At 41.9% G+C, this 17,180-nt stretch overlaps 1 protein-coding gene across 4 annotated transcripts in view; it reads left to right on the top strand.

The window, feature by feature from the left end:
- The window catches only part of LOC6532538 (capon-like protein), a 45,041-nt gene that overhangs the window by 2,158 nt on the left and 25,703 nt on the right, over positions 1–17,180 (top strand). For all 4 annotated transcript variants that reach the window (XM_015193936.2, XM_015193939.3, XM_015193940.3 and 1 more), the window contains exon 2: positions 3,708–4,333. In XM_015193936.2, the coding sequence (XP_015049422.1) occupies positions 4,232–4,333 (102 nt within the window). In that variant the 5' untranslated portion in view covers positions 3,708–4,231. The remainder of the gene's footprint in view (positions 1–3,707; positions 4,334–17,180) is intronic.

Here is a 17,180-nt window from a genome sequence, read left to right as displayed (position 1 = left end):
GAAAATAACAAACAGGGAGCGCGCACGGGAACTTGGCAATCTTTTCTTTCAAGTTTTCCCGAAAAAAATACTCAAAATACCAATCAGTCCGCGACCAGTTTCGTTTTTTCTTGCATAATCCGCACGGCAACAACTGCTTGCGGCAAGTGCAACTGCCACTGCAACCGCGGAGGCTGCGACTGCGCAGTAAATATATTTTTTATTTTTCATTTTCTTTTTCTTGTGCCTTTTTGGTTTCCGATTCGTTTTGGGGCATGACAAAAGCTGGCCAGCGATTCGCTTCATTCGCTGCTACGTAATTGCAAGTTCGAGTGCAAAACTTGAAAAACGGCCACAAATTGCAGCTGACTGCAGTTGCGCTTTGTTTGCTGGCCATCCCGCTTGCACTCGCTTTTGGCCAATATCTGCTCAGATATCTGTACTCGTGCATATATATATATTTATAACTCGTATATTGCAAGAACCGGAAAGGAAGTGAGCGTGTAAGTTACCAAGACTTTGACTCCGAATCGGAATACGGCTCCCAGTCGGAAAACCGGTTCTCGACTCTCGAATGCTTCTTTTCCAAGAAGCACGCCTTTCAGGGCTCGCCAAGTCATTCACTTGCAGCCGATTCGAGTTTTTTTTTTCCATTTTATTTTCAGCTGGCTGCGCAGTCGCATTGCAGTTGCAGTGGCAGTAAATGTTGCAGTTGCATTTGTTGTTGCTGCGCGGGCGCAAGAACAAATCGGAGTTGGAAGAAGCTGCACTTGGCAACAAATGTTGAGAAAGATAAGAACTATTGGAATAAATAGACAAGCTATTTTATTCCATTTATCTGCTTACTTTACTGTGTGAAGGAGAAGAATTACAAAGCGTTCAAAAGAAACACCTGCCCGTTTTCCTAAGTGTAGTGCAAAGAAGCACGAGTCGCCGAACAATGCGAAACCGATAGCTGCTCGTTCGCCAGAAGATAGAAGGTAGAAGAATCCAAAGAGCGACGTGCGTAGCATGCAGGTTCGAGTTTGGTGCTTGCACCACCGGTGGGCGGCAGAGGCGTGGCAGTGGCAGTGGCAAGGGCAGTGGTGGAGATGGAATGGTGGAAATGGAGGTGGGTGCTAAGTGCTGGGCAACTTAAGTGCCGTCTCTTGCATTTGGCTGACTGGCTTTTTGTCTAGTACGACGCATGTGCAGCCCGCTTTCTTGAGGTACTTGAACCCTATTGTCCATATATGTAGGAGTGTGTATCTGTGTGTGTGGCCACAAAATGGCGGAGGAGCTAAGGTAGCTATCTAGCTCCTAACACGATGATATATGTATTCCTGTGGGCGAACGAACATTGAACTTTGGTCGCACGGCAAGGAATTACGAGCATATGGAACAAGGCAAAGGGCTTGAAAGTGGAAATATAATGGAAGGTAAAGAACTTCAAGGGAAGTTGGGAATCTCTGAAAATACTTAAATAAGTGTTTTTATGCAGTTAAGAAGTTTTGGTAGACATATTTTCTACAAATTATAATAAGAAATCAGTAGAAGTACTTTGTGAAAAAGCTGCTGATAATAACATAAAAATTCCTTGATATGTTTACCTTTCAAACATACAGCAATTTTAGCTCAAATAGTTTCCAAACAGAAGCCGCATTAGGCTAAACTCCGCGGGTCAAGCTTCTACGACTTCCTAATCCCCGCCTGAATGCAGGCTGACCTCAAAACAAAGCTGATTTATGTCGCTCCCCGAAAAGTGTCAACTGGCGGCCAACCTCAACCCAATGCCCTCCATTCGATTCGATGCCATTCGATTCGAATCCAATCCGATATCCGGAGTGGAAAGTGTGGGGGTCTCGGCGGTATCAGCTGCTGGCAATTTGAACTCAATCGACACCCAAATTGATAACTTAATGCGAGACAAAGAGGCAATGTGCAAAGTGAAAGAGATGGGGCATGGGTTCAAAAAGTTGGCTCAGCATATTTATTCACTGGAGAGAAGACATTGCCAAGCAATTCGAGACTTTGCAAAAAAAAAAACCAAAAAAAAAAAAGAAGCAAGATAAACAAACGAGGCAACAACTAAAGTCATCGCTGGGCCCCCTTGTTTTTGTTGTTGCCACTTTTGTTGTAATTTTTTTGTAGTTGTTTCCGATGCTTTTTGTTGTTATTGGAACTGCGCCTGGGCTGCCTTGTCATTTACACGCGTAAACGTCCGTGACCCTCTGGCCTGGCTTTCAACTGACTCCGCCAACTGGAAGGCTCCAAAAGACAAAGACAGCACAAAGAGCAATAGACTGCGGTGTGACAGAGATAGGAAGAGGCGGTGGGAAAGAGACGGGAAGAGGCGGTGGGAAAGAGACGGGAAGAGGCGGCGGGAAAGAGACGGGGATGCTAACCAGCTGTTGACGTTAAGTTCAAACTTTTGTTTGGGGCTTATAAACTTATTAAGCGATTGAGCATCGGGGCATGAGAAAATCGAAAATATTAAACACTCACTAAAATGAATGCTGGAATTATAGAGCAAATCACGATTAACAGATAATAAGCACAGATCTGTATCAGAAATGAAATAAATGTTAATCTATTTTATTTATAATTCCATATAGCAATCAATTTAGCAATTAAAATCACAATTAAAATCTATGCTAAATTAATGTGGTCATTGCGTTGCCAATTTACGGAATTAATTATATTATCATTTGCATGGGTGAAAGAAGGAATATAAAAACCCAGAAAAAGAGTTGAACGCTAAATTAAAGTTTAGCTTGACTTCATGGAATTGTTTTCATACACATTAAGCAGCTTAACTATCAAAATTCAACGAAGATTTAACCAACCGAATTTAATATGTAAGGCCTGACAATACTGAATAATTGAAATGGATTTAGCCCGCCAACTTTTGTTTAATTTTAAAACTATAACAAACAGCGTAACAAAATGGCAGCAAAGTTGTGAATCATATAAATATTTAAAGTCTAGACTTATTGAACTGCAGACTCTCTAAAAACTCAAGGGTCACCTTAAAGAGACGAACAAAGAGACCAAAATAGCAAATAATCAGAAGTTGAGCTTAAAGTTTGGCTGTGTTTGCATACAGTGGGCATAATATACTGAAAAGTGTAAACTAAAAAAATTGGTACATTTTGATATTAATAGATAAGCCAATAAAGTTAAATATTCTATAAGATAGCCATGTATATACTGTTCGGAATAAGAAATCCGCAATGGAACAAAGGTTTTTATTACTATAGTTGTCTGTTTGAATTAACTTTATGAACACGTTGACGCGTCTCACAATAACCATGTGAAAATAAGCCATATTGCGTTTCATAGGCCGAGCTCAATTAACGTGCAGACACTTCCTGAGCAACAAATCGAATTACGAATTCAAGGCTCGAATGCGACACGTGTATGTAGGTGGGCTGGCGTCCAAGTTCCAATGCGGATCGAAAAACCAATTCAGAATTCGATTGGCAACGGTGTCATCGCACCACGAGCTCGACTAGTGAGTGAGTCGATTAAAGCTCGTGATTAGCATGCTGTTGCTTTCCAGCGAACCCAAAGCTGACTCAAACCATTCAGTTAATGACTCACTTTAATAGACAGCTCGATGGATTGACGGAGTCACAGCGATTAGGCGTCATTTGATTACATACCGACAGAATCGGACTCCCATAATGCCTTTCTACTTTTCTACTTTTTCATCACGAATATCTTTTCTGTTTTCTTACCACTTGCAGATACACCGCAGACACAGGCGATTTCATAATAATACGTAAAAGCAGCAATACGGCCAAAGAATCCAACTGACGCAATTCAATTTGCCAGCATCCCAGTAACCGCAAGCTCATAAATTGAGATTAAGCAAGAGCGCTCAACTTGGCCAAGAGGAGGTTCGGGTACACGGAGGGTTTTGGCCAACAGCACAGCCATTGCAATCGCAAATCAATCACTGAGCGCTCGTCGCCCCACCACAATTTGCATGAGCCAACTCGGAAGCAGCCAGCACAATTCGACTCCGAATCCGAATCAGAATCTGAATCCGAACCAGAATCCGAATCTGAATCTGAATCAGCCGACACAGATTCAGATACAGGGCCATCAGCAACAGCATCCAAGCAGCCAAAATCAGCAGCCAAAGCGTCGGCCAAGTGGCGTTTTATGGCAATTGCGCCATCAGCTGCAAAAGCGTAGCACGAGGAAGATGAAAACCATTTCATGATACTACAAGTGGTCCGAATCGGTGCTATTGAACTATCTGAGAATGCCGTCGACGCCGTACGATCTGGTCCAGGATGACCAGGATCTGCGGGTGCCGCTGCACGCCGAGCAGGCCTTCTTCCACGGCATCACATTTCAGGCCAAGGTGAGTCAATCCATCTAAGGAATTTCATACTTTTTCCTTTGGGTAGTGGGTTCGATTCTTTATCTTTAGCAGAATTCCTCAATGGCGATCTATCGCTGTTAAGTGTGTTTTTATGTTGCAATAAATTAATCATTTGGATAGTTGCGAACCACACAAATCTTCTTTTGCATATAAAGTTAGCAATTTGCTTCGGCTTTTGTACGGAAATTAAAAACAGTTTAATAGCTTTCGAAATACTTTCTACACTTTTTACACATTATCTTAGAATTTACAGCTAACGGATTTGCTGAATACGGACTACTTATTTCATTTTAAAGTAATAAAAGCATTAATTCTAGCTAGTCTTCAATAAAAACTTTCATTAATTAATCTGGCATAGTAAACATTGTCATTAATTTATATTTGGTGGCTTACATAAATATTCAAGTATAATTAACTGGATTTGAGCTAACTGAAGTATAATTCGAAATAATTTATAATAATGCTAAGATGATTGTGGAATTACTTTTGGCTAAATAACATTCACATGCATGTTATTCAATTTCTGGGTATATAAATGTTTGTTTGTCTGGAATATTCTTCCGCAGAATTGTTTACATTCTTCTGCGAGATTCGTATTGTGTAAATCGGATTCTCCGCTGCATTAGTCTTTGAAATTGGCGGAGATAAAATGCAAACAAACATCTAGAATTTCCAATTTTACGATTGTGACATTTGAGCGGGTAAACTGTTTTATACAATTTGTAAATGCAATTAAATTGGTTTGCCATATTTTGCTTTTATGCTAGTTGGATTCATTTATATTCAGCATTTTTCATTGCTGCTGCGGTTGACGGAAGCGGCAATAAAGAGTTTTCAACGCAAAGAGTTAGTCAACTGTCACAATTACCGGACTGTTTTGTTTTTGTTATGTATGCTGACATATACATATATATATCTACTATATGGGGGGATACAAATTGTAAACAAAATTTCCATTTCGGTACGATTGTCTGCGTATCGTGTTCAATTATACAGCATCGCATTCTGAGCATTTGTTTAGTTTTGTGTGCGTTTTTTCTGCCTTCGATGTTTTGCTATCCTCTTTTGTTTATTATTTTTGTTCAATGTGTGGAAATTGTTTGCATGCCCAGCTGCTGCTGTTGTTATTGTTATTGTTATTATTGTTCTTTTGATTTTGATTCGATCAGTTACATGCGGTTGACCAAAATTTCAATTAATTTTGCCTGCAAGATTGATGAGCTTGGGCGCCCAAAGGTAGTGAAAGGTAGTTTCATTGCCCAGGGAAAATGCCCATGCAAAATTGAAGCCATGACAAAGAGAAGTGTGAGATATGGCAAGTTCATGTCATGTGTGCCTTTTCTTTGGCCATTGACTTTGGCCGAACTTTGTATGCAAATCATCTGCAACATTAGGCGCATCATTCTCACGTCTCCCAGGCAACATTGCTTCGTTATCAAAGTCGCAGGCAGCCTGGAATTTTGCATAATTTTTGTTTGTGTGGCACGGCATTGCACTTGGAGTTGTGCTGCAGTTGCAGTTGCAGTGCCAATTAAATCCACTCGATTTTCCGTTCCGAACTGCGGAGGTAGCTCAAAATTACAGCAAACATTTATGCTTTGACAACTGTTGAAGTGGTACACTGAAAAATGTGTATTTACACGCAACGGTAACTATTTTTAATAATGCAATTAATTAGTAAAATGGAGCTAATAAATATTAATGCAATTTGTATGCTCTAAGCTGATAACAGTGGAAATATGTCAGCTTAGTTGTAACCGTAAAAATAAGAATTTAGTTGCATTTCCCTGGCTTTTCAAAGTATTGTATGAAAATATTCCATTCAACGTCGACTGTAATCCCAAAAAAAGTATGCGGAATATTAACAATGGAATATTTTTCTTGTGTAGAGCTGGTTTTTCTTTGCATTTCCATGCACGTGCTCTTAGTTCCCTCCCGCAGCTCAACTGCCACCGCCCAGAAAAGAAAAACTCCGCTATTATTTGCATTTTTCCATAAGCAAAACATTGGAAAAAAAAAGTGTAAAAAAAAGTTTTGCACTCTGTTACGCTTTTGCAGTTTTCGCTTTGTTTGTGCTTTTGCTTCAGCTGCAGCTTCAGTTTTGTTTTGGCATCGTCGTTTGTTTGTTTGTTTGTTTGTTTTGGCTTTTGGCTGAGACTCGCTCTTGGCCCAAACGGTGAATATACCCGTACCGTTAGCGATTTGCCATATATACTCAATGGCTAACCCAAATAAGATGAACCAGCCAACAAGCCCAACCCACTGCAGTTTCCGAAAGCCCAACCAAATATATATATATATGTGTTTTTGTGCTGTGTCAGCGCCGAAACTTCATTTGATTCATCTGATTCATCGGATTCATCTGTCGGAGTGTCCAGTTGGAATTATGCGAGTTATGAATCACCACGAGTCAACTAACGAGTGTCCCGAAGCCCTGGCATATCGAATGGGGATTTTTTGGGATTTCAGTGATTTCGCCAACGACTTTACTGCTTAGATTAATTGAATTTCACGCTTTGATTTTGCGATTTTCGCCCGAGCCCCAGAGCCATGCTGCATAAATCTTTCAAAAGGTGTATAAATTATTTCCTCACACGCACCAAACGACCGGCACTCGAAATTTTCTTTTCTTCGCACTTTTATAAGCCTATGTATATGTATTTTGTTCGGTTTGTTTGTTTGTTTGGCGCCTGGCAACACGGCGTATGCGTAACACGGATTTTTGCCCCGTGATTTTAGGCCAAATTCTGCTATACCAGACTACGCTGCCCTATGAAATATTTACGCGATTGCATCCGATTCAAGTCGATTTATTTGGGCTTAACAACTTCCGACTTGCGTATGGGGAATTTATGGCCCTTTGGTTCATCAATTATTTGAGCCAAGTGGAATACCGCTGATGGTTCGGATCAAATCCAGAGGGCTTAAATTTTGGCCAAAGAGTTTATTTATTTATTTATCTGCAAAGGGGCAGGCAACTGACATTTCCTTATGCGAGCCGCTTAAAATAACAGAAAGCAGTGCGAATTCAGATTCAATTTCCATTCCAGAATAACCCATTTCCGGGCCATATAGAAATCATGTTAATTATCAATTCGCTCATCGCGCGTTACGGTCTCTCGGAAAATTTAAAATATGAACACGATGTTCATCATTCATTTTCCACGATGGGAAATTATTTTTATTTTCGGAATGAATATAGCTACGCTCGAGGTAAAATTAATTATTATTTACAAAATAATATTAATTAAGGCGAAGGTGAAGCGCATATGTTCCACTTTTCCACCAACACAATCCAAGTAAAATCGGGTCGAAAATAAATCGAAAGAAAAGCAAAATACTGGCGAATACGGGGGCACATAAAAATATTAAAAAACAAATAAAATGGAGACGGCCACACATGCCAGTGGTCCACGTGCTACAAAAGTGTGGGTATGTGTGTGCTTGTGTGTTTGTGCCTTGGATTTTCCTCAGTTTTCCTTTCGCTTCGTGTTGTGTTTACCCATTTACCATGTGTACGCAAAATTATGAATGCCGTTTCAGACAGGGCGTATACGCAATATAGTCCCATCCACCCGCTGTTCTTGCCATTCTGTTTATCTGCGAAGACAGACCTCGTTTTGTGTTTTAGAAGCACTGGAAACATGAGGACAGAAACTCCGCTCCTGGTGCCTCGTCATATATCAATTTCAATTATCTGGCATTTCCGTTGAGGCCTTGGGCATTTCAAAAGCATTTCTCCTATATATAAATTATATTGGCAGCGACAAAAGGGACGACGGCCCGAAAAGGATTATGCGGCCTGCAATTTAACTTGGGTCCTGTTCGTCCTGGTTGTGCTGGTTGTCCTGTTCGTCCTGGTTGTGCTGGTCTCGGTCCTGGCTTTTATCAGCCGCAACTGACACCAGCAGGCCCTCCGAGGAGGGCGTGAAAAATGAGTCATAAAATGCAAATAAAATTCGAGAGTCCCCTTCGCACCAGAAGTTTGGCGTTTTATGTGCTTTCTTAAAGAGTTCTTTTCATAGATTTCAGAGATTTTTTTCTTGGTTTGCATTTCCGTTCTCGTGTTTGCTTAACCTTTTGCGCAAAGTTCAATTTGCTCGTTAATAACTTGATAAACATTTGTGCTAACGCTGGATTTTCCTCCACTGGCATTGCGCCATTTGCCAATTTGGTTCAGGTTTACATGAGATAATTAACACGCCTCACCGCAGCCCGGATTTTATGGCCAGCACTTTTGCTCAATTCGCAGCTCATCTGCGGAAAATGGCACGGCATCATCGTATGGCATGGTCAACAAATGGCTGGTTTGCATCCAGTTTGCAATCCCGATCCCGATTTCACGATTCCGATCCCCTGCACTGAATTTCTGATTATTCCTGTGTGGTGGCAAAACGCATTTGGTGGTTACCTATAACATCCACATAATGCAAATAAACAAGCTGTCGCCGTTGAAATGGAACTTTATGCATACGGTGTAAATTTTTAATGGCATTCGCGCTTCTCTCTGCGCTGCATCGATTTGCGGCTGCGATCCAATAATAAAATTCAATATTTTCAGTTACTTAAAAGTGCTATAAAAATAATAAAGTCCAATGGCGGAAAATGTAATTTTCCTTGTGGCCCAACAAAATGGCTTTGGCTTATCATATTCAGTGCAAATTATCGGCTAAATGCTTTTATGGCTTGATTCCGGCAACCATCTAAAAGGATATTCATCGATGTTCATGAGCGTGTGTGAGTGTGCGGAAATGGTTTCCATTTGCTGGATTCAACGGCTGACTGGGGCATTCATTTGAATTCGATGGGGTGTGGGGCCAAGTCGTGATACCTCTCAATTTTTTTTGTTTTTTTTTTTTGTTCTGCTTTAGCCAATTCCTCTTCCAATTCTGTTTGATTATTACAGATTCATTCCGCTCATTTCTGAGCTGATTGCTTGGCTGAGCTAATCGATTTTTCTTGTTTCTCCCCTTGCAACCATTCTGCCTTTGGGTTGCTCCACTTTGGCTTAGCATCAGTGCCCGTAGATAGGGACACCATTGGCCACCTACTTGAGCTTCTTTGGGCCATAATTCTGTGGCTGTATTCGCGTTTAATGTGTGTCAAGTGCCACATTAATGCTGGTCGTCAAGTATTAAGTGGCCATTACTTGTCCGGACTTGCGGACTTTGGTTGGCTTATCTAGGGTGTCGCTTGCCAGCTCATTGATGATGATTCATTTGGTCAATCGACGTCGCTGATCAGTGGGCCATGAATGCTGCACATGCTCTACTCCGCTCAGCTCATTTATTATCTATTACACAATTTTCTGTTGCAAATTGGCTCGAATTTCGCAATTACACCTGGCGCAGCTGGGGCAAACGAGTTCCAATGACTGCCAATGAGTCAGCCAGGCTCTTGCAGCCGCCGTCGAGGAAAATGCTTTCTCACCCACTCCAAACTAGGCAGCCAGCCATCAGCCATCCCTGTTTCTGGCCAAAATTGGTAGCACACGCAAATGTGCAAACTTTTGGCCCGGCTAGCGATGTTGTGGGTGCCTAGCGAAGCGCTCAATGGCGGAAGTTGCAACGCCAGCTGCCGTGGCACGCTCTTTCTTTCCTAGCGTTTTCTAAACCAGGCCCATAACCACCGAACACCGACCCTTTCCCAGGCCGCTGACAGCTGTTTGCTGTTTGCTGTTTACTGTTTGCTGGCCAACTGGGCTTGGCCGTGGCCCAAACAAAGCAAATGAAGCAGCACAATCGAATGCGGGCTGGGTTCAATATTATGATGCCCACTACTCTGTGCAACAAAGGGTATGTTCGCTTAGTCATACATATTTTATCAGACTCCAATATCTCGGCTCGATCTCATCACTAATTAGGATCATTTGGCATATTAAGTAGAAATATAATTTCAATTAAATTATATATAATACGAACTAGTAGCAGGGTATGCCAAATTCGAAACTCGCTTATCTCAACTCTGCCATCTTTGTTTTTCGGTAATGACAAGCGATCTCTGATCATTTTCTGCCAATTTTCCCATTCGACCAGAAGCAAATCGCAAAAAGGGTTCCAGCAGAGACTCGTTAACTGCAGCCGCTCACGTTTCATTCATTCTTGCAAAAAACAAAAAACAAAAAAAAAAGATGGAAAATTATCTGTGCCGCTGCATCAAAAGCGCCGGGAGCTGGTAGCTTCTCTTCTGCCAGTCTAATCAGTGACAACCAGCAAGAGCTGCAGTCATTGGAAAAACTGCAATTGAATTCATTTCGCTATGCGATCTTTCACAGTTTTCCTGGGCCTCGGCTTTGGCTTTTCCTTATCTCAGCGACTGTCGACGGTTCCTGCTACTGCTACTGCAGCAGATACAGATACAGATACAGCTACTGCTACTGCTACTGCGCTTGCCTTTGCTGTCGTTTTGCTGTCAAGTGCAATTATGTGCCACCATTCACAGCGACCTTTGACATTGCCGCCATAGACTCACAAAGAGACTGGCGTCATGGGGCAGAGATGGAATATGGAAGATTGAGAAGGATGAGGTGCAGCGGTGGAGCATGGCGGACTCAAATGGAAGGGCACCGCTGAATGGCTTTTTTGTGGCAAGCCAGTCAACTGCTTAAATCAACTTTATGGCCAATAATTAGCTTTGAGGGATCTGCAATTGTGTTTGGGCTCTTGCACCAGATTTGGGCCATAGTAAAAGTCAATAAAGATTTTTTTTGCATCAACAGTCGAGTTCGAACATTTATGGTCTTAGAATATAAATACATTTTGAAGTTTTTTTCTATTATTTAATTTTTTGTTTCTGCCCAAGAACTGTGTTGTACCAAAGTGCAAATTCTTCGAAGAATATATATATGTTCTTGTTCTTGAATATTGTTCATGCTTGTAAAATTAATTTGTGCCAACAAGAACACGATTTTAAAATACATTTCTGTTGAGATAATTGTTTCGCGGAACTGCCTTTGTGTTTATTTAAAACATATTCAAAAGGGCAATGAACAAAAATCGACCACTTCGTAACAACACTTCTATTCAGTTTCAAAATATATAAATTTTTCAATGTATTCCTGTACATTCTTGTTGGCAAATTAATTGTGTACCCTGGATGAAAATGTTCAACTGCGTGTGTGGGCGTAGCCTTAACCTTCAGAATGGACACTTCAGAGGGAAAAGGAAATTTTGGGTAGCTGGTTTGGTTTTAACATTAATGCTGAAAATGCCAGCCAACGATGCTTGCTGTCAATTATTTAGGCATTAATTAAACACTTTGGCAGCTCGTGCTGCTGTGCTCGATCGATTCGATTGACATTTTTGCGGCAAAACGCTGGTCAGGGGTTTTTACCTGGCCAACTGGACAACACCACCCCCTCCAGCATCCAACGGCGTTTGGCCGCCTGGCCGACTGGCTTTTCAATTAAATTTATTTGGCCCCATTGTGCGAGCCGACTCTACGTGAGTCTTGGCCAAATGGCAACTAATTTGCATTTGCAGCCAAGAAGGGGGCCGCATGTGAAGTTAAAAGTTATTGGGCAATAAATAACGCTCTGCCAAATTCTAAACAAACATTTCTTCGACACGATGTCGACCGTGTTGGGATACTGTGAAAGTTTTCCACTTGATGCTGAATCCAGCGGCAATCCAGCCCAACTTTTGCCTCCCCCTTTTCGGTGGGTGGAAATTAGCATAAAAGTTTTTGCCGTTTTGATGGCGGAGGGTGCAGCACTTTTGGCATTTTTAGCTCTTGCCGCCTTTCAATCGTAAAATGTAAGAAATTTTGTACACACACACACACATGTGGGACCATAAATGGACCAATTTTCAATGCGCCTTCCGCCGTTTGTTTCGCCAACTTTTCCAAAACCAAAAACCACCGCTGTTTTCGCCACCCAAAAATCATCTTGCGGAACAATCAACGTTTAGTGGGTGAAAAGGGGGGTTTTTTAGAGGGTGCGGCGCCAAATTGCTTAATTGAAAGCCAAGCCAAATTAATAATTGCCCGCGATTGGCGCCTAATTGTTGCAAATAGGAAAAGGCGTGCGACCCACACCGCGTATACGCAATGTTTGTGTATTCTTCAACGCGCCGCTCTTTTGACCTTTTCAGCGAGCGGAGCGCGCGTGCTGAAAGCTTTTTCAATTAGCCAACAATTCATTTGCATTCTGGGCGAAAATTATTTCCCACAAAATACTTTCAAAGATTTCGCCGCCTCGCCTTTTTTCTTGATACTATTAAATAGGTTTTTCAGTGCAGAGTAAGTTATTGGGTATCGATTGAAAATCAGTTTTAAAAGGTATTTTTTCCATTTTGTGTAGCTTGTAATCTTATTGAGATGCTTAAGACTAAGCAATTATATTAATAGAGTATCATTATAGTATATAAATTGCTCCCCGAAATTTAATTATTTAAAAAAGGTTCACAAATTAATTTGCCACTAATTTATTGCCCTTAATACCAATTTTGGGACTCTGTCGATCCTTAAGAACTCGGTTGGCCTACTGGTTATACTCCCAAATGCGAGTGCGAACTAGAGCGGAATCAGCTTATTTGCAAGTTTATAGGGCGTGAAGAAAATGTATCCTGCGTTGTCCTGGCGTAAAGAAAATGTATCCTGCCTTGTCCTGGGTGCGCTCAATTAAATTTGCGTTTTGCCAGAATTTGGTCGCTGGGCTTTTCTTTGAATTTTAATTAAAATACATTTTGTCAGCTGTCGCTTAAAGTTGTGAACTTTTTTGGGGGCCGTAAGCCGCCTCATAATTGGCTGGTAATGTGGGTGGCCAAGTGGGTGGCTCTTTGGATGGATGAGTGGGGCACTTGAGTGGGATTATGCAAACAGCAGAGTGAACCAGGACAACAGAACAGCAGCCACTAACCCACTCCTGACCGTGACAAATGGTGGGGGATTCCCTTGTCCTTGTCTAGGGTAAATTAAAATTGTGACTTTGGCACTTGTTGGCATACGAAAACAGTGCCTCTCATTTTTAATGAGCTAACCAAAAGCCCCGGGGCTAAGGAGTACTTTTCCTGGCCTCCGGTTCTCCGGTTCTCCAATGTCCCTGGGTCTGCTGGCATCTGGGCAACTGGGTATCGGGGTATCTGGTTATCTGGCAGCTGGGATCTTGGCCAGCTCTTTTTTGCGCCCTCGGCCAACAGTCGAGTGCGTTTGTCAGCCAAACTGGCTTGCCTTTTGTTATTAGTTTGTCAAGCTGTCGCTTTGGTCTATTGTGCGTGGGTGCTGCACTTTGCCATGCCGATTATCTTTGTTTTATTTGTCTGTGCCACTGGCACTTTCTCCCTTCTCCTTTTCCTTTCTTTTCCCCTTTCCAAATAATCCAGGGATCCCCATCCTCTGCTCTCTGGGGGAACCAACAGATTGTCCTGGCATTTGCCGAAAATAAAAGGACAGCTGTTCCGCATCCATTTCGGCTTTCTTTACACACCTCCTTGGCGCCTATATGTATTTCTCTGTGGGCCTTTTAATTATTCAAATTTATTTGTCGGCACAATGTGTGCGTTTTTGCCCAGTCCTTGACATATTAATAGAAGACAATCAGGATGCGAGGTGGGCGTGAGTGCGTGCGGGGGCGTGGCAGCTGCTGCCTTTAATGAAACCACAGTGAAAGGTTTTAATGAGTCTCGATTCATTGCACGACGCAGGACCATGTCTAACACACACAAGGACTTGTTGCACTGGAAAAAACGTGTGGTAAAAATAAGTTCCCTAACAAGTTTGTAATAAATATGAATTTTCAAAAAGGGAAGGTGCTCAAGGCCAAAGGTTTTCTATTGCCATCTTTCTTGGAGCTGACTCAAAGTTGAGATATTTTCTTGCGATTCAGGAACACAAATGCTTATTCATAGCCACATTATCTCACTGTGCACTCCTCCAATCAGCTGCGTATTTCCTTATTAATTAAGTTTGCTTAACCCAGCATCCCCGCACCAATCTAGTCCCAAGGATTGGCAATCCCAGTCCCCAGGCCACTTTCGCTGCGGCCAGGACTTTGCCTCTGATCTTTGCCAAGGCAAATAAGGAATAAGGAAAAAATCGAGCAGCAATCCTTCTTGAAGTCACCCACCTTGGCGCCTAGAAGAAGTTTTGCCCGGGAACCTTTGGCAAACTTTGCACGTGGTTTTAATTGCTTTCGCTCGGTCTGCTCTTCACGTTATCTGTGCCTGGCCTGCGGCGAAGGTTTCCCTTTGATTAAAATTACTTTTGATTAGTTAAATGAGTGCGGTACTCGGAATCGGAGAAGTGCCCAAGTATACAAGAATGCTTGGCAGAAGTGGATGGTAGAAAATGTGTCGATAATTCAACTGCAGCCTATAAAAATGCCAGTCACACTCGACAATTTCTCAGGATTTTGCGCCAAATCCATTGCAACCGATTTCTTCCGTTGCCTTGGATTGTGTCCAAAGTCCTTACGACGGCTCCTTGAAAGCGTGTCAAGTGCAATGCAGTGGAGCCCAGGGGCCAAAGACTACATTGGTCGAGTGGAACATTTGTCTGCCACATGCTTGACATCCAGCGGAAGTGGTGGCCACATATTGCCCGGCCAGTGCGCTGAATAGATTCTGAACTGTGCTTTAATGTGCCCCCAAATGAAATGAAATATTTAAGATATATATATGCACATACACAAAGATGAATAACATTATAAACAAATGACACCTACATATCGGATGGGCGGGGATTGCGTGTCAGCAGTCGCTCAATGACAGCCGAGGAACATAAATAAAAACTGGGAACTAAATCATATTTTTTGGCACTGCCACAAAAATCTTTGAAATTCGTTGATAAAAATAAAGCGCTCGCCACTAAATCCATGGACAACGGTGCGTATGCGTACTGTTTGAAAAGCCATAAAAATGTGACGACAGAGATTGCGTATCGGCCACCTGGAAACAGTTCATAAAATTCACAGCGAAATTAGGCGCGAAAAATGTTGCTGAAATCGATGACAGAAGAGCACTAACATTTTGAATTTAAGCCGAATAAATTGAGTTTATTTCACTTGTTTGCTGCACATACAATTTTTTTTTATACTGCCATCTCTTTGCGCTCCATTTATCTTCGGCAAATTCAATTTACAAACTGCCCCGACAACCATTATCTAATTAAGAGCTCCATCTTTCGGATCTATGTCCCATTTCATTGGACTCCGTTTCGGGCGTTTTTCTATTTTCCAAACGGCATTTCCCCCAGCAATTAAGATAAATGTCAGTTTTGGTGCAAAATGTTAAGCAAAATTTTAATCAATTTTGTCAATTAAAACGAATGGACAGACATTTGAAAATGTTTGCAGCCCCGGCAAAAGGGACTGTGGACCACTGTGAAGCAGACAACCAACGCTCTTTTTGGGTAGGACGACAAAAATTTAATTAAAAAATTGGCAAAGTGAGGCATTCGTCGACGAGCTCTCAAACAATTTAGCTCATGTAACAGAACAATCGAATTAGCAAGGAACTGTGATGCAGCAGCAAAAGTTTCAGCCATTTGGATCGTGAATCATGGCATTCCGTCGAGGTATGTCTTATAAATTATTAATGAGTATTAGTAAACAATCGAATGAATCGAATGAATTGTGAATGCACAATGCCGGCATTCAGAAACTAAATCGAAAATAAATAGCGCGTCGACAGGTATTAATAGAAAATCGTTCCGTACACCTTGACATTGGCTTTTCTCACGAACAACTGGCGAAACAATTGTTGCAATGTCCTTATGGGGGAATTCAAGTTGCGTGAGGTGGCTGAAAAAAACTGGCCCCCAATCCAAAATCCAAATTGCTTTTAACTTTTTGCCATTTTGCCTTTCAGCTGCGAAAGTCGGGCGAAGTTTACTGGCTTTTTTTCGTTGCCAGAGCTCACAAATTGCTATATAATGTGCGTGTCCTCGTTTCGAGTTCGTTTCGTTTCTTTGCCATTTTTCTCGCGATTTTCTCCCGGTGAAAAGTATCATTAACAGATCGCTACAGGGAGGCGGATATCGCGACTACATTTTCTTTCTTTTTATATTTGGCTTTTCACCGAACTTTGCCTAATGTTTTACCATTTTCCCGTTTCGGGTGACCACACCCTTTACTTCTATGTTGCGTGTCATGCGGCATTGTCCCCAAAAAATAGTAATATATTATTCGCTTTAATATTTCTTTTACGACTCGAAACATTTCCGCCGACGGCCACACGTTGGGCATATTGATTTTTGTCTCCCTTTTCATATTAGTTAAATTAAAGTTGAATGGGCGACTGGCAACTGAAGTGGAAAATTTTTAGTTGGCACCAGCATTTTTCCCCCGAAAACTTTCCCGCTGAAAAACGCTTTTCTTCACACCATTGAGCCCAAAAATTTGTTGGAAAACTGAACTGCGCCCCAAAGAGTTGCCTTCAACTGTCGGCAGCTGTCAAATTTGAGAAAAAGCTGCACATTCGTCTTGCAACTTCTGTCTTTGGGAGTGGATATATGTTCGGGCCATTTGTCATAGATTTTTCGGTTTGCTTCGTTGACTTTCTTTCATTTTCGGTTTTTTTCCTTAGCTGCCGCATGGAGTGCAAAGCCAAAATTAATTGCCAGGCTGGGATTGTATGGCAAATTGCATTCCATTGTTGGCTAGCTGTTGGAATGCATACTCGTATATCGCTCATACGCACCGTCATCCAGCAACGGCTGCCACTTAACATATTCAAACGGGCAATGGGGTGTTCATATTACGCTAACAAGCACGTGTCCTGGCCCCTTGGGGGAATGTGTGCTAGCCGACGTGTTTGTTGGCAATCTGTACCTGGCACAAAAGTGGATGCCAAGAGGATCTAAGCTGCATTGTCTGGCCTGCATAAAT

Source organism: Drosophila yakuba, chromosome 3L (assembly GCF_016746365.2).
Source record: "Drosophila yakuba strain Tai18E2 chromosome 3L, Prin_Dyak_Tai18E2_2.1, whole genome shotgun sequence".
NCBI classification, from domain to species: domain Eukaryota; kingdom Metazoa; phylum Arthropoda; class Insecta; order Diptera; family Drosophilidae; genus Drosophila; species Drosophila yakuba.
Note: the sequence above shows the minus strand (reverse complement) of the source record. Positions and strands in the feature narration are given on the sequence as shown.